Consider the following 23530-nt stretch of genomic DNA (forward strand, 5'->3'; position numbering starts at 1 on the left):
GATTGTCCAGCTTAAACACTCTTTCATTTTGAAAGTCTAGAAAAGCCAAGATGTTTGTACTGTTTGAAACATTTAAAACCAGAACGTAAGATTCCAGCACAGATAAAACATCCAAGAAGCTTTCGAAATGTATATTTAAACACCAAGTGCAAATGTACCCAAGCAGGAGTAGAATGGATTATTTACATCCATTCTATCGTACAGCTTGGTGCGCTAGCTTTAATTAAATTCCTATGCCATGTGCGAGACACCAAAGCTACAGTTCATACAGATGCAAAGAACCTCAATGGAAGACTCAAATGAAATCTGAAACACTTCATTTAAAAACAAAAACAAATGCTTCGTTAAAAAATGCAGTTCAACATTTGATAATGCAACTGTGTTCAGTTAAGTGTATTGCCGCACATTCTCCTTGCAGCCAGGTCCATGAGAACATGTATATTAACTTGAATACAATCCATAAAAATAGGCCTAAAAGAAAAGCACAAGACACACGTTTTAAAAAATACTATATTACTTCACCATGAGAAAATCATATTTAAAGCTTTAGTGCATAACTTTTGGATATTATTGTACGTCTGTTACATTCAAGCCATTGCCAAATGAGTTGCTACAAAGCGACTATCAGCTCCACACAACTCTCTCTCTGTATTTCTCAGAATGGCTATGTTCAGAAGATTGTGTCGTCCCGTGACTTTCCCGCGCAGAAGTTCGAGTGAAGATAATTACCTCTTCTGAAGACTCCATCATGTTTTTTTTAATCCTCCGTGTCCTTCTTGGCTACTAGCAACTGTGTGGAGGAGGGGTGGGGGGCAACAGTGTTGTTGTCATTACTTAGAATTCTTCATGAGTGCGACAGAAACTACGCACTATAGCTTTAAAATGCTTCATATTTATTTTAATATTGTAATAAGTTTTAAACTATATTGTACTGGTTACTAGTGATGGAGAGTAACTACATATATTTAGGTACAATGTTGTGGTACTTGAATTTTACTTTCCATTCCCATTTTAGTACTGTATGTCTATGGAGATTCATTTATTCATTTAGTAGCATTCTTAATTTAAGAGTTGGGGTTCTTTACAAATGTAGGTACTTTATGCTTGTACTCCACTATGTATTTCAATGGGAAATATTGTATGTTTTACACCACAAAATGTATTTCTTGCATATTGTTATAGTTGTACCATACTAGTTACTCTGCAGAATAATATTTTATTTAGAAAACTGATGATCAATTGCTAAAGAATGATAAATTGAAACTACCCAAAAGTATGTGAAGTACTTAGAATTAGCTCCACCTCACCAATGCTAGATACAATGCATATGTAATAAAATCTATTAGGCCCATGTGTTTTTAGCTAAGTCATTTTTTTCATTTGAGTGAATAATACAAACTTGAACATTGTGCTGATATCCACCACTGTAGCCTACATTTACTTTAATAGCCTACTTAAACGCTGGTTTACATTGGAGTATTTCTACTTTTACCTAAGTAATCTGTGTACTTCCATCACAGCTTGACACACTTGCAACATGTTTAAACAATTAGGCTACTTAATCTTTTGCATTTAGCTTTTGTTGTTGTTAACATGAGTTAGCTGGACTTTATGTGTGATATGTAGAATATACATAGAGTTTGATTTGACGTTGATTTACTAATTAAATACAATATCGATGTATTAATTAAGCAAACGTTTAAAAAAAATCAATACAATGACAGTTTAGTTAATGAAGGCCTAGGCCTACATCCTTCTCAATGAAACAGGTGCGGTCGAACAGGTCTGGCCCCGCCCCCTCATTACCATATTCGTCGAACACATTCCAAAGCGCGCGGGGCGGGCCGATGACGCCACCTGTTTCTCAATGGGCTGTGTGCTCGTGCTCACTCAGCCAGTAGAGTGAAATATTTGGAGAAGTGGACTCAGTGAGACGGACTGAGGAGAGAAGAGAAACTTTGGGATATAAAACCACGACTTATATAAAGTTTGTATGGAATCATGGAGCGCCGTCGGGTTAACTTGTTCTCGTTTTTATTCATCAGTCAAGTGTTTATCAGCCTCCAGTCGAAAGAACGTAAGTACTTTTTCACACGTTGTGTAAAAAGAAATAAAAGTGTAGCCTAGCTTAACCGCACATCGTGAGTCAGAAGGTTGGAATTTGATAGCCTGCTTTTAAGTTTTACTTTTGTTTTAAATTGTTTGTCAAAATTGCTTAGCCATATGGCTATACAAGTTTTCTTTTCTGTTTTTGTTTTATTCTGTAGCCTACATAAAACATGATATGCCTCTTTTAATTAATCCCTTTAACGTTGTCTAAACTAGAATAGTTTAAATGATCAAAGAGATCGGGTTATCACTTTTTTTTTCAATATGCATCATTTTTTGTTGCTGTTGAGTGAATTACTTATTTGTTTTTACTGGCCTTTGTCAATTTAGGGTTAAAGGGCACCTGTGAGATGCCTTAACATGTCAGACGATTTGTTTCACTTGTGGTGCCGATTCATGTACTTCTCTCGTCATGGCAATTGAACTGCCCACGCCTTTCTCAGACATTATTAGTCCTGTATGCTGGACCTGGAGGACACGGTCAATGAAGATCTGAATCAGACCGACATGCTTGATTAGACTGTCAAAGCATGGCATGTGTTCCCCATAAAGCTGTTGGCCCCGGAGATCAAGTCACAGAATTTAATTGTACAGTCAAATCATAGTCATTTTATAATTATTTAACAGCCTTATAAACAAATAAAAATATACAGCCTACACTGTTTGGGCCAGGGGTGTATTAGGTCTGCAAAACATAAGCAGCCAAATGTTATATGTTATGTTTTAGATAGATAGATAGATAGATAGATAGATAGATAGATAGATGCATCAGGTGTCATTAGTTGCTTCTGTATTTGTTGTAACTATGGCATATGTTTTCTGTTTCTTTCTGTAGAAGTATTGCTGGATATGAGAGCTTCAGGATCCGAGTTGGGGTGGTTGACGATGCCATTTGAGAACGGAGTGAGTATTTATACCTCGACAGGCATTTTTAAGACTTCAGGTTCAAGACTTGAAACTTTCTTTCGCTGAGTAAGACAACAAATGAAAAAAAGGCAGATTGGAAGATTAGTCGATGTAAGAAATTGAATAATATTTAGGAACCATAACATAAGGGCCTCTTTCTGCTCATTCAGTCTACTAAAAAAAGTTCTTTGGGAGAAATGGATGAGTGGCAGCACAATGAGGTTTGGCAGAGCTCAGCTAGTCTTGTGTTAACGCTACCCTTTCATGAAGAACTTGATGAATGCCATTAAAATGTCATGGTTTAACCTACATTTAAATTTACAGTATTGATGTACATTTTACACAGTTGTAGGAGATTGTTTTTATTCCAACACTAAACCATAAAACAGCATTTTAGGATTTCCCTGTGATTCCTCTCAGAATTTAGAAATAACAGCAGCAAGATGATCTGTCCAGTTGTGGGTAGACATAAGTAAAAGAGAAAAAAAACTGGTTCATGTGTGGAGAACCATCCCTCTATCTATAGTTCAGTGGCTTTCCATCTAAAAAAAGCCACAGGACATGGCCACTTCCACTGTGGGCCGCGTTTCTTCTTACGTTCTCAAAGATCTAAGGTTCTTGTTTTATCAGATAGGATTTCCCCTTGTCCATCAAGCTCTGCTTTGTTCTATTCCAACTTTCTCACACTGCACTTAAATTTGTACCACGGATGACTATTTGCAATATGTGGTCGTGGCTTCAGCGTGAAAAAGTATTTTAAACGATTTATGTTCTAAATGCAGTGTAACCTGTCTAAGTAGACGATTGAAGTTTGGATAGTAATTATTAATTGCCGGAAATGCAGTATTTAATTTGGCCAAAATATAGAGGAGCTAAGATGTGAAAATCACTGACTTAAATGATTGACGATGCCTCTCTTTGAATCAATGCCAATGTTTTTGCTTCTCTTTTCTAACAACTGGTCTAAGTTAAGCATTGATTTATTCCTTGAAACACACCAGTACTGCTAACCCATGAGGTGTTACATTTTAATGTTAAATGGAGGCTTTTAATCTTTCTGCTCGTCATTGCTTCCCTCTCTTAAAAAAAGTCTTAATTGCTGCCACTGTGCTTATGAAGCTCATTTAACTGCCATAAATGTTGGTTGGTAGTCTACAGTAGCATTTGCTGGATTTGTGTGCGTCTTACACACATGCACCCTTGTGTGTTAGTGGAAAACCACACACGTCGTGAGCACGGCACATGTCCAGGCCAATAATCTTAATTTGTGGAAAAAAAAGCTCCAGCTCATTTCTGCGCTTAATGAGCTTCTCAGTCAGCATGAAAGAAGAGGTGTCTCATCAATAAAACGGGTCCTTTTAATTATTGTAGCTTGGTAACAGTGAGTTTTGCTCTTAAACTAATCCCTCTCCTCTCCTCTCTCTTTATTTTTTTTTCTGTTCTACAGTGGGAGATAGTCCAGACGGTGGTGAACGGCTCACTTTTCTATACCTACAGTGTTTGCAGCATAGACTCTACTGAACAGGACAACTGGTTACGCACAACATTCATCCAGCGTCGCCCGGGGACGACCCGAGTCTCTGTGGAGCTCCGTTTTATTGTGCGAGACTGCAACACTTTTGATGGCGCTTCCGTCGCCTGCAAAGAAACCTTCAACCTTTTCATCTCGGAGGCTGATGCCGACGTGGGAACCAACTTCCGCAAAGGCCAGTTCCGCAAAGTGGCCACAATCGCTCCTGATGAGGTCACGCGGGGCCGCTTGCTGAAGGTCAACACCGAGACGAGGACCATGGGGCCTCTGTCTAGGAAGGGCTTTTACCTGGCTTTTCAGGACATGGGCGCTTGTGTGGCGCTGCTGTCTGTCAGAGTGTACTACAAGACATGCCCATCCACAGTGCAGAGCTTGGCGGCCTTCCCGGAGACCGTGGCGGATGCTCTCAGGGAGGTGGAGGGAGCCTGCGTGGAGAACGCCGTCAGTCAGGCCACCCCACGCATCTACTGTACAGCTGAGGGTGAATGGGTGGTTCCTGTGGGCCAGTGCCAGTGTCTCGCCGGCTATGAAACCACTGGGGACTCCTGCCAAGGTAAGCACACTGCCAGAAATATGCCACGCACTCAACTGAGACGTGTTTGCGTTGCCAGGGGAGTTGTAGTAAATTAAACTCTTCCAGTCACTACTTTTGGCAAAGTGTGTGGAATGAGCGCAGAGGAATGTTAATTATGTCTGGTTTGTTTGGAAGTCTTTCACAAAAACACTATCTCTGTCATATGAAGTGGGTCAGGTACAGCAGGATGAGCATTGGAAAGGGAGGAAACGGGGAAGATGTCTAAACCTGTTTGTTTTGTTTGGATTTTACGGCAACCACAGATTGCTCCATGTGATCTAGATAGTCTCCCGTCAATGCTTCGTCTCTTTATCTGTTGGCCAATAGCTCATTCTCTCCACTGCCTTTTTCTCAGGACTCAGGAATGGGGCTGGGCTGAGGTTTTATGGCTAGGGCAATGCCTGGAGGTGATAATGTACAGTGTCCCAATTCCACAATTCACTGCTCAGTAGAAAATTCAAGAGCTAATTTTAAAGCTCAAAAAAAGTTTAAACTAAAATAATTGAGTGTTAAATCTTTGTATACATATTTTAGTTATTTCTTTTGGAAGAGATTTCAAGCTTACATCATCTTTCCAAAAGAGCAAAGTACATTCACTTATTGCATACAAACTGCACATGCCGTATACTATGAAGATTAGTGCATATCACATTCTTTATAGTATTGGCATGTAGTATAAAATAAGGAAAATGTTACCATTCAGATAATTATAGGCAGGTAGTTTAATAGTTACTAAAAATAATTTAGTAAAAAACAAATATACATATAATTGAAAGCTAATAGCAATTTGGGAACAAACTGTTAAAGGTTTAAGCTTTTGTCTATTCATATGAGTGACACCTATAATAAGGTTAAGTATGCAAAAACTTTGTAAAACTATGTACTGCCCTCAAGAAAGACCTGTGAGTACATCTAAAAAACAAACCAATGTGTACAGTAAAAGACATAACTGCAGCGCTCCTACTGTATGTGCTCCTACTTTTTGTGTGGAATTTGTCTTTGGCTTTCTCGGGTGTGGTGTGTGTTGAGCTGTCGGGAGGAAACGTGGGAGGAGAGAGGGTACAGAGAGAAGAGGAAGGAGGAAGGAGGAAGGAGGGAGGAAGGGCACCGTATGCTGCGGGGACTTTTGAAAGGAATTCTTTCACCCTCGCGTCACCTGCACCACTGATTGACTAAAGGAAGGGGCCGTGTGAACGTGTCAGAATAACTACCTGAGTGGTGCGTCTTCTCTTTGCATGTATTTATTTTGCGCCAGTTGCTAGGGCAACAGGAACCACAGATTACAGGGATGGGGCCGACACGCCTATAAGAGGTTAGACTGAGTCAGGCTGCGGTTTATGACTCCCGATGGTCCGAGTCACCTTGACTGGCAGAGTTTGGTCTCCTCTTGGAGTCATTTCCTATGAAACAGCTTTGACCAGCTTAAAGAATTGAGCGATTTGTTGGGAACTATTTTGATAATTGAGTCATTGTTTAAGTCCTTTTTTTTTTCTCTAAAAATAATTAAAAAAAAGATTTATTGATTCTAGTTTTTCAATTATAAGGATTTTTCTACTTTTCTTTTTTCTGACTCTTATGTCTCTTAGTCTTTTGGACTGTTGTTCAACACATTTAAAGACGTCACTTTAGGTTTTAGACAGTTATGACAATAACTTCACTATTTCATGGCTTTGTATACACCGAACAAATAATCTATTAGTTGTTAAGATTAGGCTAATAGTTGATTGAAGTTATCGTTAGTTGCAGCCCTGCATATCATTGATAGATAAGTACAGTGCTTCAAAGAGTGAGTCTTGCACTGAGGTTGTAAAAATGAAGACCGATTAAATAGGGGAAGGAGGGGAGAAAGTCATGGCAGAGGAATGTTTCAGTCTTTGAGGTTTCTGACCACAGGTGGACTCTGAGCCGAGCACCTGAAGCGGAAGTTATAAGAGACAGGAAATATTTATGGGGGGATGACCTCAGTATAAGGATGCAGGAAACCTGTTTTAATACATAAATTTTATTCATTAAACACAATTATTATGCTGTTGTTTGTTCCAACTCCCTATTTCCATTTCACTAGAGAGAGTGATATCCTTAGCCTGCATGTGCATTCCACCGAAGAGCACAACTGTTGTGGGGAAAAGGAAGTAAAGTGAGATGAGGAGGAATGCTGACTGACACAAATAAGAAGGTTGTCCTTGGTCGGAGTCAGAGGGTGGGGAGTCAGTCGACAGTTGGTCCACGAGGGTGGTTAGTTTTGAGGGTGGTGCTTAGTTAGGTGTGGAGTGTAATTTAGTCAAGAGGATTAGTAGAGCAACAGGACAGCTGTTAACCAATGACATACCCCGCTTTGCCTCCATTTGCCTCTTTCATCCGGTCGTTAACACACGCAACGAGCTCCCTAATCCGTGTTCCCAGTCATTAGAACAATGGGCCGACACAAAGAGCACGAAACAGATTCAATTAACAGATGCACTGGTGCGGAACATAAGTCCTTTTCATATGTGTGTCGTAGTCAAAAAGGAGTGTGGGACAATTAGAACAATTTCCATCAAGATGGGAAAATATGAGTTGGTTGAATGAAAGTTTTAGATCAAATGAAAACGATATTATATATAATTTTATATATATTATATTAAATTAGATTAACAAAATGATGCTAAAAACTCCAAAAGTAATCGTAAACCATCGTTTTCCAAAGTTTGCATTAACAGTGTTTGTTTTCAGCACCTATGCCGCCATTAACGAGCTGTATAATGAGTAAAGCAACATATTTACGGCACCACTCTGTCCAATCTCGGAGACAATAGATGAATGGGGCTGGAGTTTCTTTGGTACGTGACAGAGGTCCTGCTGCTGCAGCTCAAGATGAAATGGGCTGGCCCCCTTTTCTTATACTGAAAGGCCTCCGCTACACCCCCACTGCCACCAAGTGACTCCCCAGAGAGAACTTCTGTTGGTGCTCCAGACCTTTACCCCCCTCCCCCATCCATCCATCCATCCATTCATCTTTAGCCCTCCTACTCAAACTCAACCTGCTCCTTCTCCTCCATTGCGGCAATACTTGGAGGGCAAAGGTCCTTCTGCCTGAATGGCAAAGTAACGCGACCACGTCTTAAATCCAGGGTTCACTCGACCTCATCTCAACGGCCACCAGCACAGGGGCCAGATGAAAGGCTCCTCCCTAGAGAGACAGCAGAATGAAAGCAGAGAGAGGAGATCTTTCATAAGATCCGTTCTTTTACTGTGCTGGAGCCCTTTTAAAGTATGTGCGTCTGTTTCCATAAACGCACTGAAAATCATACTCGTCTCCAGCAGCTTTTCCTCTTTCCTGATTCTCTCATCTTCTAACTATTCAACCTTGGATGCTGTAATTTGCGACTGGTGTCGGGGGTTAGCGGAACGAAGGAAGGAAGGAAGGAAGGAAGGAAGAAAGGGAGGAAACATCAGCCTCAGACTGAAGTGCAGCTTGTGCGCTCTGGTTTCTGTCCACTCTGCACGTTCATTAACCTCTCATGCCCTGGAAGGCTGTTTATCTGTGTGCTGAAATGTCCGTCACAAATCTCTACCCGTGTCCAAGGTGCCATTTCCTTTGGCAAAAACAGATATATTATCTGCCAGAGAATATGAGCTGGGAGTTCACAGGGGAAAGGCAGATCAGATCACCTGGTGTCATCCGGTTGACGCTGGCAGTGTGACCTGAGATTAGGCCTTCAGGCGAAAATGGCAAGTGGAGGCAGGTCGTCTGGGAAATCCCTTTTTCATTCGTCTGGATACAAAGCCTCAGTGATTATAGGTTACTTACAACAAATGCTTCCTGTCAGTTGGAACGGGCTGGTATTACAAAGACCGCTTCATTGTTTGCATTTAGATCAGTCCTTCCTTTCTGCGTTTGTCTGTTTCACAGTTCCTCCTAATGTCGAGCTTAAACTAACACACACCTTCTTTCTCTCACACAGAATGCAAACCAGGCTACTTCAAGCCATCTGTCTCGAGTGAGTTATGTCAGGTTTGTCCTGATAACACTAAGCCCTCCGCAGCCGGTGCCACCGAATGCCAATGTGAGGAAGGTTTCTTCCGCTCCCCTTCGGACCCTCCTACGTCACCCTGCTCTGGTAACAACCACACTCACTGTCACATTACCGACAAAGTCAACTTTTAGCTCATTACAGGCAGGTCAGAAGATTAGGCTAACTGGTCTGTGTCGTGTACTTCCTCCCCAAGCTCCACCCAGTGCCCCTCGTGACCTGACCGCCACCACCCTGTCATCAGAGGGCCGGCTGCAGCTGTCCTGGAGCCCGCCGCTGGTGACCGGGGGCCGCAGAGACCTCACCTACAGTGTGGTGTGCGAGCACTGCGACGGGGGCTCGTGTGTCCCCTGCGGCGAGAAGATCCGTTTTGAGCCAGGACCTGCGGACCTGCAGGACTCCACGGTCGTCGTCGGTGACCTAGATTCTCATCTGAACTACACGTTCACAGTGGAGGCTCACAGCGGTGTGTCCCAGTTCGGTACTGACCAGCCCATCGCAAGAATCACCACTGCTCTGGACTATACAGGTGAGCTCGGTCACACGAAAAGCTTTTTTTTTTTTTTCATCCTTTTGCTTTGATGTAACCTTGTGTTCTGATCTAATTGGCTTTACTTCCTAATCGTTTGGGATCCCACGGACCCCACTGCTGTATGTGTGATAATGATAATTGTGAAATCAAGCAAAAACCTTTTTGAAAACCCAATATGTAGAAAAGTACTGAAGTGGTAATCCTTCCCCTGGCCACAAACTGAATGTGTACATGGCAGTATACATACAACTTCATTATTTTTCTGTACTGGTCAAAAATGTCATCTGTTTAAAATTATGTTTTATATGCATTTCTCATGAAATTAGGAGAAGTCAGGAAGTATCAAGGTGATAAAACAATTTTAATGTTTTTTTTTGAGATGTTAAAGAGGGTCTGTTGTCTCCAGATATTTTTAGAGTTAGTGTTTTTTTTTTTATATGTAATATTGTATTTGTCAGTAAAAACTACTGTACAAAAAAGAAGGGCTTACTACACAAAGAGGAATTCAGTGTGACCCACTAAATCCCAAAGGCTTCCATTTCCAAATGTCCTTTTCCAAAGACTATGATAAGTCTCTAACCATTATTTTGCTTTCTGTCTCTCACCGACCGTTAGATCCCCCCAAGGTGACGTTGATCCATCTGGATGATCGCAGCCCCACCAGTCTGTCTCTGTCCTGGACTCTGTCTCGCAGGCCTCCAGCCCACATCAATCACCGCTATGAGCTTATGTACCGCAGAAAAGTAAGACCGAGTGCTTTGTGCTCTTTTTGCCTCTCGTTCCCTCGTTCAAAGTTGTACATTATTCCAACCTTATTCTAATCCACCCACTTTTCCTCTTCGCAGGATGACGAGGGTGAGCGTGACGTGACCACCTACACAGTCCTGATTTTGGAGAAAAGTTCGGTCCAGATAAATGACCTCACCCCAGACACTACTTACATGTTCAGGGTCCAGGCACTGAGTCCTGAAGGACACCCCGGCAGCTACAGTGTGGAGCACGAGTTCCTAACTTCCCCATTAGGTACCAGCTAAATCTACAGAAGATGCAACTATTTTCTCAAATGTCTCTCTCTCTCTGTATGAACTTTTATTTCACACACTTGTGTTAATGAAATGTTTCTCTTTCTGTGACTTTGCGCAGCTGAGTCTCAGATCCAGAACAACTCGGCCATGGTGATGGGAGCTGTAGTCGGGGTAGCAGTTATTCTTCTCGTTGTGGTGGCCGTTGTGCTGCTGCGTAGACGGTTGGTAACAACATGCTTCATATCCACATCCAACGCCTGTGTCATTCAGATAAATGTTGTCTACACACCTACAGACTGTGTGATTATGTGCCACAAGCTCCAGTAAATTAAAGCTATTCTGCTATGACCGCTCAGGGAGGGTTTATCAGTAATAGCTGGTGCTGCTATTGAATACAGCCTTGGTCTTTTTCAGCGGAGACTGACCTGCAATTACTAAAAAGCCAGTCTGTATTCCGTTTAGTCCTTTAGTAGTGATTCTTCTTGTGTTCCTTTCAGAAGACTGAGCTCTCGTGGTAGGGGAGGACCTGAAGATCCCTACTTCTCAACAGGTTAGAAAACCATTCTGTACATGCAACAACAATAATAATAATAATAATAATAATAATAATAATAATAATAATAATAATAATAATAATAATAATAATAATAACTGTTCATTAAGTCATTATTTAGCCTAACAAACTGGACATTATTTCCTCTCCTTAGATCAGCTCAAGCCTCTGAAGACTTACATTGATCCACACATGTATGAGGACCCTAACATTGCCATCCAGAAGTTTGTCACAGAAATTGACCCCAGTGCCATTAGCAAACAAAAAGTCATCGGTGTTGGTAAGTGTTTTTTTTTTTTTTTAAATCACCGGTCTTTCATTTAATAAAATGTTAGAGCACAGTTTCTAACGTTTCCTCCTGCTGTCCGTTCGCCGATCAGGAGAGTTCGGGGAAGTGTTTTGGGGCGTGATGAAGACTCCCAGGCGAGGGGAGGTGGCCGTCGCGATCAAGACCCTGAAGCCGGGGTACTCCGAGAAACAGAGGCAGGACTTCTTGAGCGAGGCCAGCATCATGGGTCAGTTCTCGCACCCGAATATCATCCGCCTGGAGGGAGTTGTCACCAAATGTGAGTTGATAATCTCAGAGAGGAGCCAAACAATCCTTCTCAACTTATTTGAATCGACCTCTTGTACACTTTTCTTTCACTAAACATAATGTTTTGTTTAACATTTTCAGTCAAGCATGCCATGATAGTGACTGAATACATGGAGAACGGAGCTCTTGACACCTATCTGAAGGTAGGTGCATGCATTTAGTCAAGGAAGGTCAAATGACTTCAGACACTTAAACTTGATATTATGTATTCATATATATGTGTTTTTCCCTTTTTTTTAGGACCGTGATGGAGAGATTTCGTCATATCAGCTGGTGGGGATGCTGCGTGGAATAGCTGCTGGCATGAAATACCTCGCCGATATGAACTACGTTCACCGGGACCTGGCAGCAAGAAACGTTCTGGTTAACAGCAACCTGGAGTGTAAAGTGTCTGATTTTGGGCTTTCTCGTGTGCTGGAGGATGATGCTGAGGGCACGTACACAACAAGAGTAAGTCTTAACCGCTACATTTCACAGCCTAAAAGCATAAAGTGAACAACCCTTTTTTTTTTTTTTTTTTCTAGTAACAAATGCCAGACTGTTAATGGTATTTTCACTCTCAAGTGTCCAATCTAAAGTGTTGGTCTTTCAGCGCCTTGTGTTTCCTCTCCCTTCACCCATTAATATGATTTGTTAATGTTTGTCTTCTGTCAGGGAGGTAAAATCCCCATCCGCTGGACGGCCCCCGAGGCCATCGCTTACAGGAAATTCACTTCAGCCAGCGACGTGTGGAGCTTCGGCATCGTCATGTGGGAAGTCATGGCATTTGGAGAACGGCCCTACTGGAACATGAGCAACCATGAGGTATGTTTCAGATATCCCGTTGTCTTTCTAGCTCTTAACAGTTGAGCTGAAGGATTGTTTTGGCCTGTGTAGGTCAAACTTTACTGTGTGTATAACCACGGAGTTTCTCACCATCCTCTTCAAATGAACTCTTAATGTCAACATACGAACACAGCAGTTTTTCAGACCGAGTCTGTCACTACACTCATAAATATACTTCAGATCTAAGCGCTGCCTTCACTCTTCCTCAGGTCATGAAGGCTATCAACGAGGCCTTCAGGCTTCCTGCTCCAATGGACTGCCCATCCGCTATCAACCAGCTCATGCTGCAGTGTTGGCAGAACGACCGCTCCAAACGACCTCGCTTCTCGGACATCGTCAACATTTTGGACAAGCTGCTCCAAAGCCCAGAGTCTTTGAAAACCATCGCTGACTTTGATCCACGGTATGAACTATATATATACAAGTCCATAAACAAAATACATTACATTCAGCACAGTTAATCATTAGTTATTGAAGCATATTCCCCTCTCAAAGGCATGAGCTTCTTCCTGGTATGAACAATATTTTTTTTATTAAAGTTCATGATTTGGTAACAAAGTGAAAGAGACAAAATTTAGAAGAACTACTATAAAAGAAACTAATCTTCTCGGGAGAATAATGAATTCTGTGGAGAATTACTTTACAGTAAAGTAAATGTCAGCAGTAAATGATGAGTAATCCAAAATCGACGTTGTTGCCCGCAGCGTGTCCATCCGCCTGCCCAGCACCAGCGGCTGCGACGGCACTACGTTCAGGTCGGTGCCCGAGTGGCTGGAGTCCATCAAAATGAACCAGTACAGCGATAGCTTCGCCCGCGCTGGGATCACGACCATGGAGCAGGTGCTCGCCTTGAGGCATGAGTAAGTGCACACATGGCACAGGTGCAGCCCTTCCTCACTGCGCTGATTCATCTGGCACCAGGCCACATGTTGTAGTAACACAGAGAAAGCATTCAGCTCTCAGCTTGAACATTTGTTATCCAGTTTGTGAATGCAGAAATTATTCCACTCCGCCTCTGCCCATGTCATTCCTGTCATTCTACTGCCATAACTTCTACAGCAGTGGCCTTTTTTTTTTTCCTTCTTTTAATCTGATGTACCCCCACAGCTCAGTCAGATGTACAAGATATTTCAAGAGTTGATCCACAACTTGTAGCTCACTATTTCAATTGGTAATTCATTAGAGAGAGTCCATGTTGTATTTTTTTTTTTGTTGTTGTTTTTTTGTTGTTTTTTTTTTTAGCCCACTGAAAATGGTATCATTTATCTCAACGTGTCCTTTCAGAGACATCAGGAATATTGGAGTTCGGTTGCCCGGTCACATGAAGAGGATAGCATACAGCATCCTGGGTCTGAAAGACGAGACAAGCTCCCTCAGCGTGTTCAGTGTGTGATCTAAGCATTCCTCCGAATCAAAGCGCACTGACCGGCCATGCCACTTCACTCACGCACGAGGAGGACTGAAGTGGGAGGGGGGCTGAAACTGAGCTACACTGCAGGGTTGTTTTGTGGTGCGACTGAAGAGGACCCTCCAAGCCACTCAGGACTGAGATCAAAAACACTTATGTACTTTATAATAACAGAAGACAAATAATTTATCTTTTATGTAAAAAATGTTTTATATCTTGAACATAAACAAATTGTGTGATGTAGTAAATGAAACAATTATAAAAGTAAGTGCAAAATGTGAGACAATGTGAGAGTGCTTGGTTTGTATTCGCTGAATGACTGACTGACATATTTAATGCTCTTTATGATTTAAGGGCGTTTTCTTCCAAGCACTCACTTTATCCTGCCAGTGTTTCTGGATCCTTAAATCTGTTTTGTTTTTCTACATTTATGTTATGATCAATGAGACTTATTAAATTTGGAATGATTATTCCACTCAGGGCAACGAATCACACATTCTTATGTTTAGTAGTTAGTCCCATGATGCGTTTTCTTCAAGTCTTTTGTTTGTTTACATCATGTCTTATTACAAGTGTCCATTTTTATTTAATATTTATTTTATTTTGTATTTATCTCATTTGTTACATAAGAAATAACTGATCTGGTGCATATTTGTCAGGCAGTGTATTTTTGTGTTTAAATAAAATCGGTGTTTCCTTGTGACTGGATTACTTTCTTGTACTTAGTAGTCAACAAGTATTTCTTTTTTAATTGGTCTGGACTGAAATATCTCAAATATCTCATCTTGCCATAAACTTTGGAACAGACATTTATGGTCCCCAGAGGATGAACCCCACTGGCTTTGGTGATTCCCCTGACTCTTTAGCGCCAGCTTGTCAACTATTGGATGGATTGCCATAAAATATGTTACAGACATGTACAGTCTTTGTGAGCATCTAGCACCATCATCAGGTTAAAAATGTAATTTGTGCATTACTTCAGTTTATGACCAAATACTTGTGCTCATAATCAGCTATTACGTGAAACTAGGATGGTAACAGTGATGAAAACACTGATGTACAGTATATGACAGCCATTAGCTACAGTTGAATTACTTCTAGCCTAAATGTTTAGAAAAAATAAAAAACTGTATACTTTTTTACAGAAGAGGATTAGGGCCGCATGAGTTTTGAGTTTAATCTCAGAATTCTGACTTCATTTTTAGAATTAGAATATTAGAAATAGAGTATTTGTTTCTTCATAATGCTGACTTTAACATCAAAACTCAAATACAATTTTGACAGGCGGCCCTAATCCTATTCCGTACATCTTTCTTAGCTCACTTTTCATACATTTGCTCACTCAACAAAGATATACATGTGACCTAATATGACCTTTTTGCTTACACCAACCTCTCACAAATAAACTATGCAATACTGCCACATATAGCTCTTAACACTTCCCTGCTCAAAAAACATGATGAACTCTTCTGACATAGGTTGCTTAGGGCCTTTCTTCTGACACCACCCTCTGGCCACTTACTATGTTTACTTTACCATGACTGGTGCAAATCAAAAACAAATTTCATATATCTTTTTATCTATCTTAACAGTTTGGTTTTCTTTACAATTGTTTTGGTGACGCCTGTCATCCAGACTCAGTTGATCAACCTCAGTGACTTTGCCACGGTGGAGCAGAATGTCACACCTACACACAACTCTGCTCCATCATTTAACAGTCACACAAGGTTTTCACTGAAAATGCATTAGTATAGTGTCATTTCCGTGACAAATCCTGCTGATTTAGCCTTAAAAAGCCCAATTAAATTTGATCTGAAAGCTACTTTATTGCTTCATATTGACACTTTTAGCTGTGAATGACAATATCCGTATCGCACCTGATAATTATAGCTTATTCCTTCACACAGAAACAGCTCCACGCCCTTTCTCACACACAACCACAAAGACTTATATGCTGCCAGTCTGGGGTGTGGCTAGACATTTTGGACCTTCTGACAACAGTTCAACAACCGTTCTAACACACTGAATATCTACAATCCGTGTTATGTTCCACTGCAGCCACACACACACACACACACACACACACACACACACATATATATATAGAGAGATTAGAATGACCTCTCTTGGATCCAGGCCGTACATACACAACACCTCCTCAGCCTCTATGGAGAAAGGTCAAGGTATTTTCTCTGAAGATTCAGGATCACTGCCTCAGCAGACCTGTAGAGACAGCAAATTTACAGGTCAGATTAACAAAGATTGATAGATATATATTCGTTTTTTTTTTCCCCTTTTCATATAGCATGTTTGACCTGATTTTTTTGTGTGTAAAATCAGTGAATGTTAGAAACCTGAGGACTGGCCTCTCAGTTTGTGTCATGTAATCATCAAGATTTGAGAGATGGAAATGATTTCTGTTTCAGGCCACTCATATCCTACAGGGAAGATCCAGGTCATTGGAGACATTTTTCAGTTCACAGTCGATGTGAGTGAATTTTGTCCAGAAGATGTTATCATCACATCTTCCAACAACCTGATTGAGGTGCATGCGGAGAAGGTGAGCCATGCAGTCAGTCAGCCTGCTTTAGTAAATGGCCGATCTGTAATATACTCAGCAAAAAAAAGAAACCTCTCACTTTCAACTGCTTTTATTTTCAGTCAACTGCGTAAAACTTTGTATGAACATAAAAAAATGAGAACTAAACTGAACAATGTTTCACAGACATGTGACTAACAGAAATGGAAAAATGGTTCCCTGAACAAAGGAGGGTCAAAATCAAAAGTTACAGGGAAGACGTTCTCCTCCTCATGTGGTACTCTTCCTGCAGGCTCAATCCTGACATGACCCTCCAGCGTGATAATGCCACCAGCCATACCGCTCGTTCTGTGCACAATTTCCTGCAAGACAGGAATGCTGTTGAGGGAATTACTGTAATTGTTGGAATTGTTGGGGCTTTGAAAATTATAGAGTGTAGTCTAGACCTACTCTATCTGTAAAGTGTCTCGAGATAACTCTTGTTATGATTTGATACTATAAATAAAATTGAATTGAATTGAATTGAATTGAATGTTAGTGTTCTGCCATGGCCAGCGAAGAGCCCAGTACTTAATACAGCTGGTGGCCACACCAGATACTGACTGTGACTTTTGATTTTGACCCTCCTTTGTTCAGGGAACCATTTTTCCATTTCTGTTAGTCACATGTCTGTGAAACATTGTTCAGTTAAGTACTTAGTAGTTGAATTTTTTTATGTTCATACAAAGTTTTACGCATGTTAAATTGGCTGAAAATAAAAGCAGTTGAAAGTGAGAGGACGTTTCTTTTTTTTGCTGAGTATAGTAACCACAAAACAGTAAAGTGACCTGTTGTTTGATTGCTGAATTAGGCTTGAGAGGAAGTATATATAAAGTCATTTAATAGAAGTATTTTGAATTTTGGCTGTAGAGTATTCTTCACAGCCAACATGAATGCAGATAATATCAACGTATAAATGAACTAAAGTACTAATGTTATAGTAATGGCTTGAATCTAATGGATTACTGGAGATGGATTACAGAACAGGTCAAAGTGACTTTAACTTAGGGCCTAAAATTTGAGTTATCAAACCCTAATTTTCCCCTGCTTAAATAATAAATAAATGTGTACAAATTCTTTGAATGTAACTTTTTCCACCCCAATAATGTACGCCTTCCTTGTGTTCTCATACATTATGCAGCTGGGAGAAGATGGCACAGTCACAAACACTTTTTCCCACCAATGCAAACTACCATCGGGCGTGGACCCCATATCGGTGACCATGACGATGGAGAGCAGTGGGGCCCTGACTGTGAGAGCTCACAGGGTGTTATAATCAGGTTATAATGCCTCATATCGCCTCCCTGCGTTTAAGGATTCAATGCTGGAGTTTAGCGCCCTCTGGTGGTGGGCAAAGCGAACCAATGCACCATTCATAGCCTACTATCAGAAATATGAAAAATGAATCCCCTTCCAGTGCACTTGAACCCAACAAATGATGTAGAAAAAGTGGGATTTTTCATGATGCTCTTGTCAACGTCATGTGAAAATCAAGGCCAAACAGCAGCGGACGGCACAAAAACCTGAAATATTTACACACAACCTTTGTTAGCAGATTAACTGACCCGTTATCAACAGTCTCTTGCAACTCTATGAGGCTTGATATCTCAAGTGTAGGCCTACTCACAGCCGTGACTGTTTTTTTTACAGTTTCTCTCAACACACTGTTTACACACTGACCACAACCTGTAACTCCTGTAGGCTACCAGCCCTCTGAACCAGTTCTGCTAAAATAAAAGCTCATTTCCTGTTTTACACCCAGATTTCAGTTCTGGGAACCACACAAATCTGACATTCTCAATGCTTCATTTGCTCTGGCAGATACGGAATTGCGAATTTATGTAACTATTAATTAGTTAAGAAATCCATTGGATTACAAAAAAAGTAATCTAATCTGAACAATTTTGGAATACTTCAAAATCAAACATTTAAAACATTGCACCTTATACTAAAAAAGGGACAGATATTTACATGTGCTTGTTAGTTGCAGGAAGTAGGCCTAGGTGTATGAGAGAAAGGACAGGAGGAGCAAAGAACATACACACTGCAATGTGGTGAAAGTGGACGAGGCGGAAGATGATTGGTCGGCTTCCTAATGAGAACAGGACTGATGAGGAAAATCCAAATCCCATGATACATCCATGGCACTTCTATTGGGACATTCTGACAGACTGGACACTGTATGCGTTAACTAAATCCAGAAGATGGCAGTAGTTAGTCAACATTAAGGATACAACTTCCATTAAAACCCAAACCCAAAGAAGAAGAAAAAAAAGTAAAACACGGAAGTTGACGTGACGGCGCATTGACATCATATAGTGACGGCGGCGGTTGTCAAGGGATGCCTTTTTCTTTTACTCTACGACTTTATCAGGTGGCTGCAGCACTTTGAGATTAAACATGCTATTTTCCGATAATAGTTGTTATTAAATCGCTTTATGGTGAGAAAAGACTGTTTACAGTATTTCAATACTAACACCGGTCTTCCGCTACAGTTCTACAGTCTGACTTTCTTTTATGAAAAACTGACCTTAGCAGTGTGACGCTAACGTTACCTTTAGCTAGCATAACTAGGTAGCTAGAAATAACAACATGGCACAAGTTCCTCCTTCCTCCGGATCAATCGTAGTAGCTGACTGGCATCGATGTAAAGACAGCAAAGAATATTTCAGCAAAATTCTACACAAGAAGAGACGCAAACACTTCGGTATGGAAACGGTACCATTTTAGTTGAATCACTGAAAACAGTTTTCAAAAGCAGCACATGTTTAATATGTAGCTAACAGTGTTGCAGGCTTTGATTATACAACAAAGTATTTCAGGAAATGTGTTCTACAGAACATTTTTGAACAAACATACTGTATGAATTGTGTATGAAAAGTGGCTGGTAGGTACATGTGCATTTCCAATAATCTCCATCTCTACCAAAAAAGAAATTATGTGGGTTTTGTCATTATTGGCTCTAGATGTAGGGAGAGTGGGTAGCATTTGTAAACAATAATTTTTAATTGTCTTATGAGGCTATACGAATATTGTGTCATAACTTATGTTTGAGTTTGAGGTTGTGTAAAGAGAAAACGGAACAATGTAAAGAAAATGACATGTTACAAGCCCGCCTCTATTGTCAACTGGACAACCAACACGAAATCACTAAAAACAAGATGGCATAAAAAATCCTAGGATTGTGGTGTGTTTTTTTTTTTTTTAACCCTTGTGTGGTCCTTCGTGTCTTGGTGACCCAAAGGACAACACAAGGGTTAATACAGCACCTTAGTGCTTGTTTGTACAGCATTTTGGTCAGCTTAAACTGTGTTTAAATGTCCTCTAGAAATAAACTTTACTTACTTACTTTACAAGAGACAGGGTTTAGAGATCAATTCTCAACAAAGTAAACAAAAGTACGTAACCCTTGTTTTGTCCTTTGAGTCACTGGGACCCGAAGGACAACATAAGGGTTAAATAATTTGTGATGTCTAATGTAGATGTAGGAGATTTCTAAGAGTGGCATACACTTGACATATACAGTATTTAATAAACAAAATGATAGATAGAGATCCGATACTGCCTAAAACGCTGGTATCGGTATTGGGAAGTACTGGAGTTTATGCACCGATCCGATACCACGTAATAAAGCCCTAAAGAAAATCTACGTTAAAGTAGATTATTTATGTTCTTCCGTTATAACTGACTGTCAAACTGGACAATAAAAGAAAGTTCTGTGGCGTTCATTGTTTGTGTTAGTCTATCTGTTAGTAGATAGAAATCATATCACATCCATACAGGGATAGTAGTATACAGCTGTTAAAACATAATAAAATATATGACACACTAGGGCTGGGCGATATGGACCAAAAGTCATATCCCGATATATTTTGGCTGAATATCGATATACGATATATATCCCGATATTTTTTCCGCAAAGTGAGAGCAAATGTTCAGTCAAAGTCAAAGCCAAATATGACATGTCACATGTAGTTTCATAGAAACCGGCTATTTCAGTGAACAGTTGCAAAATCAAATGAATAAATAATAAAAATGTTTCTTCACCTGGTTCAATGCTCAGCTGTTCAAATAACAATAAAATGTGAACATAAATACTGTATAACAACAGGAGTACCTTTTATGAAATCAAAGCGCCATAAGGTTTGTTTTAGTTTTTTCCAACGTTTTAAATTGTTAAATTTTTCTTCTACACATTTTCAGCACTTATTTCTACGTCCCATATTTTCTAATATAGGGCTGGGCGATATAGAGAAAATCAGATATAATATTCTTGACCAAATACCTCGATATCAATATTGCGGCGATATATTCTAGAGTTGACAGTTCTCTCGCAAAATATCTTCACACTTAGATTTTAGATAAATAATCAATAATAAAACAGCTAGAACAGTCTGGTAAGTTCAGAAAAGTACATCACTGTAATGCAGCCTTTAAAACCAGGAAAAGACACTTATGTCATATCACGATATTACGATATCCAAAATCTAAGACGATATCTAGTCTCATATCACGATATCGATATAATATCGATATATCGCCCAGCCCTATGACACACTGGTATCGGATCGGTACTCGGTATCGGGCGATACACAAGTTCAGGTATTGGAATCGGTATCGGGAAGCAAAAAATGGTATCGGGTCATCTCTAATGATAGACAAACCTAATTCAGGGGCTCTATATAATAGCTTGGGAGCTACTTCAATGCTGCCATGTTGTATAACAAATTCCAATTCTGAATTTTAAAGGTCCCATGACAAGGTGCTCTTTGGATGCTTTTATATTCAAGTGACACAGTGATCTTTGACCAGCGTGCCATTTTGATGCTGTCATGACTGAAAAGTATGAATACCAAGCAGTACACAAAAGTAACTATTTAGACGGCCCTTTTAAAACTTGTTTTACAGGCCTGTTGGAGTCACCGGTGATGCCCCCACATTTAGCTGTGGACACAGTTCACTATAAGATATTCATCTGTGGCAAGAGTGGAGTTGGGAAAACTGCTCTTACTGCACGTCTTGCAGGCCTGAATATTCCTAACATGCACTATGAAACCACAGGTAGGTCTAGAATCAATTGCTTTTAGAGTAATTTATACAATTAAGGGTAAATATGGTCACAAATATTCGTCCAATTCATCTCTTGTTTAAAAGGTATTGAGACGACAATGGTGTATTGGCCAGTGAAGCTGAGAGAAAATGGCAGAGTGCTTTTCTTCCGTCTGCAGCTGTGGGACTGTGGAGAGAATGTCTTGCGTAGATTTGACCATTTGCTGCCAGTATGTTTATTATATAAAGTGTTGTCACACAGCATATTGCATTGAGTTATGAACTAATGTAAAACAGAAAAAAAAGACTACCAGTATTATTCTAGATTTATAATAAAAAAAAAAAAAAAAAAAGTACCACAACCCTGTTCCCTGTCTTCCAGGCCTGTAAGGAGCAGGTGGACGCAGTCCTTTTCCTGTTCTCCTTCACTGACAGGACATCCTTTGATGATCTGTCAAATCAAATTGCCAAATGGACTGGGACACCTGAGGGTCGTGTTGTGAAATTGGTGGTTGGCACCAAGTATCCTTTTGTGTTCTTTAAAACTTGAAAGTTGGGTATAAAAATGTTTTGAGGGCTTCGTGTATAACTATTAATACAGAGATGGGCATTCATCCTTAATGTTCCCTCTAGATTTGACCTTTTCATGCACTGTGATGTGGCAGAGAGAGACGTGAGGGACTTCCAGGAGACCAGGAGCTTACCGGTGCTGCGTGTAGGCGGGGAGGTTAGTGACGGGCTGGGTGATGTAGCCCCCCTCCTCAACTGCCTGGCGGAGAGCCTGTGGCATCATGACTGCGTTTCAGCCAGCCACCATTAACAGCAGGAGACAGAGACTACTTTCATACCGAAAATGATTTTAAAGAGGCAGTTGAGGTTAACTGGGGAGGTTCACCCCTGGGTGTCTGTCTTTGAGGGATTGCACTTAGCAGCTGATCTGGGAGTGCTTCTGATTTCTCAGGCTGAGATGGAGGCTGCTGTTGAGATAAATGGACCATTCCCTCTGACACTAGAATGACTGCGGTCAAGATGGAGTTTTGATTCTGAAAGGTCTTAAATTCTCCCATCCTATGTCAGCAGGGTGTTGAATCAATCATGTTATGGGTACATCCCATAGCACTTTTGCCACAATTGCCTCCTTGAAGCCTCCACTTGTTTCCCTTCCCCGTGTAGTGAGGCGAGAGGAGACGAGCAAGTGTGTTTCAGAGGGATGAGATGTCCTTTCCTCTGAAGAGTCACATGAATTCATCAGCTGTTGGGGCGTTGTTAGCAACTTCTTAAGCTGCACGGCTTCCGGGAAGGCTGCTCTCGTGTGTCCTCGCCTCGATGAGCCCTCCTTGATGCTCTGTCCTCAGGGCAGCCTTCACCGGAGGAGGGACAGAACAACTTCCGGTTCAGCCGAGGAATCGACGAGCTAACAAATAAGGGTGATGAGATTCAGCCAGTCTGGGACTTTGGTTATATTTGGTAATATTAAGTTTGCATTTTTTGTGTTCTCCATGTCATTGAGTGCTGGTTAATTAAGTGCATAATTAAGTTCTCACTTTTATGTATTAAATGGCGCAAAAAACAGTTTCACTTTGTTTGAGACACCTCCCCCCCCCCAGATTCCTGTTAACCTCTTCCAAAAAGCACCAAAAATGTTAGAACAGTGTGTTAAATATTTTTATGTCAGAAGATCAGGAGCCGTTTTGTCAAGTTCTTACCAGCTTCAATTGGTGTAGTGGAATGGCTTCGAATGACAACCTTTTACTGTGAACAGTTATTGTTCACTATGCTGCAGTTTTACAAACAAGAAACAACCTAGGCCTGTTGGACATGTTTGAGGTTTT

At 40.7% G+C, this 23530-nt stretch overlaps 2 protein-coding genes across 5 annotated transcripts; both read left to right on the forward strand.

Annotated features, from left to right (window-relative positions):
* Positions 1-1851: 1851 nt before the first annotated feature.
* epha2a (eph receptor A2 a) lies at positions 1852-14133 on the forward strand. 2 transcript variants are annotated; one of them, XM_028576033.1, is made up of 17 exons: positions 1852-2077; positions 2945-3012; positions 4463-5099; positions 9065-9220; positions 9330-9662; positions 10281-10408; positions 10511-10688; positions 10809-10911; positions 11188-11240; positions 11398-11523; positions 11624-11809; positions 11920-11981; positions 12079-12288; positions 12493-12642; positions 12873-13066; positions 13368-13523; positions 13948-14133. In XM_028576033.1, the coding sequence occupies exons 1-17, from the start codon at positions 2002-2004 to the stop codon at positions 14054-14056; spliced, it is 2925 nt and encodes a 974-aa protein (XP_028431834.1). In that variant the 5' UTR covers positions 1852-2001; the 3' UTR covers positions 14057-14133. The 2 variants fall into 2 exon arrangements, with proteins under 2 accessions (XP_028431834.1, XP_028431835.1); XM_028576034.1 differs by having other exon boundaries at positions 11191-11240.
* Positions 14134-18745: 4612 nt separating this feature from the next.
* On the forward strand, positions 18746-23270 carry cplane2 (ciliogenesis and planar polarity effector 2). 3 transcript variants are annotated; one of them, XM_028576541.1, is made up of 6 exons: positions 18747-19356; positions 21558-21710; positions 21804-21928; positions 22081-22220; positions 22332-22425; positions 22872-23270. In XM_028576541.1, the coding sequence occupies exons 1-6, from the start codon at positions 19242-19244 to the stop codon at positions 22872-22874; spliced, it is 630 nt and encodes a 209-aa protein (XP_028432342.1). In that variant the 5' UTR covers positions 18747-19241; the 3' UTR covers positions 22875-23270. The 3 variants fall into 3 exon arrangements, with proteins under 3 accessions (XP_028432343.1, XP_028432342.1, XP_028432341.1); XM_028576542.1 differs by having other exon boundaries at positions 18746-19023; positions 22332-23270; XM_028576540.1 differs by having other exon boundaries at positions 22332-23270.
* Positions 23271-23530: the final 260 nt, after the last annotated feature.

Source organism: Perca flavescens, chromosome 4 (genome assembly GCF_004354835.1).
Source record: "Perca flavescens isolate YP-PL-M2 chromosome 4, PFLA_1.0, whole genome shotgun sequence".
In the NCBI taxonomy this organism is placed as follows: Eukaryota; Metazoa; Chordata; class Actinopteri; order Perciformes; family Percidae; genus Perca; species Perca flavescens.

Coding starts and splice junctions, on each gene's coding strand:
- epha2a (XM_028576033.1), top strand. CDS start 2,002: ATGGAGCGCCGTCGGGTTAACTTGTTCTCGTTTTTATTCATCAGTCAA. Junction 9,221..9,329: donor TCCTACGTCACCCTGCTCTG/GTAACAACCACA, acceptor TTCCTCCCCAAG/CTCCACCCAGTGCCCCTCGT. Junction 11,241..11,397: donor AGATCCCTACTTCTCAACAG/GTTAGAAAACCA, acceptor TCCTCTCCTTAG/ATCAGCTCAAGCCTCTGAAG.
- cplane2 (XM_028576540.1), top strand. CDS start 19,242: ATGGCACAAGTTCCTCCTTCCTCCGGATCAATCGTAGTAGCTGACTGG. Junction 21,929..22,080: donor GATTTGACCATTTGCTGCCA/GTATGTTTATTA, acceptor CCTGTCTTCCAG/GCCTGTAAGGAGCAGGTGGA. Junction 22,221..22,331: donor AAATTGGTGGTTGGCACCAA/GTATCCTTTTGT, acceptor TGTTCCCTCTAG/ATTTGACCTTTTCATGCACT.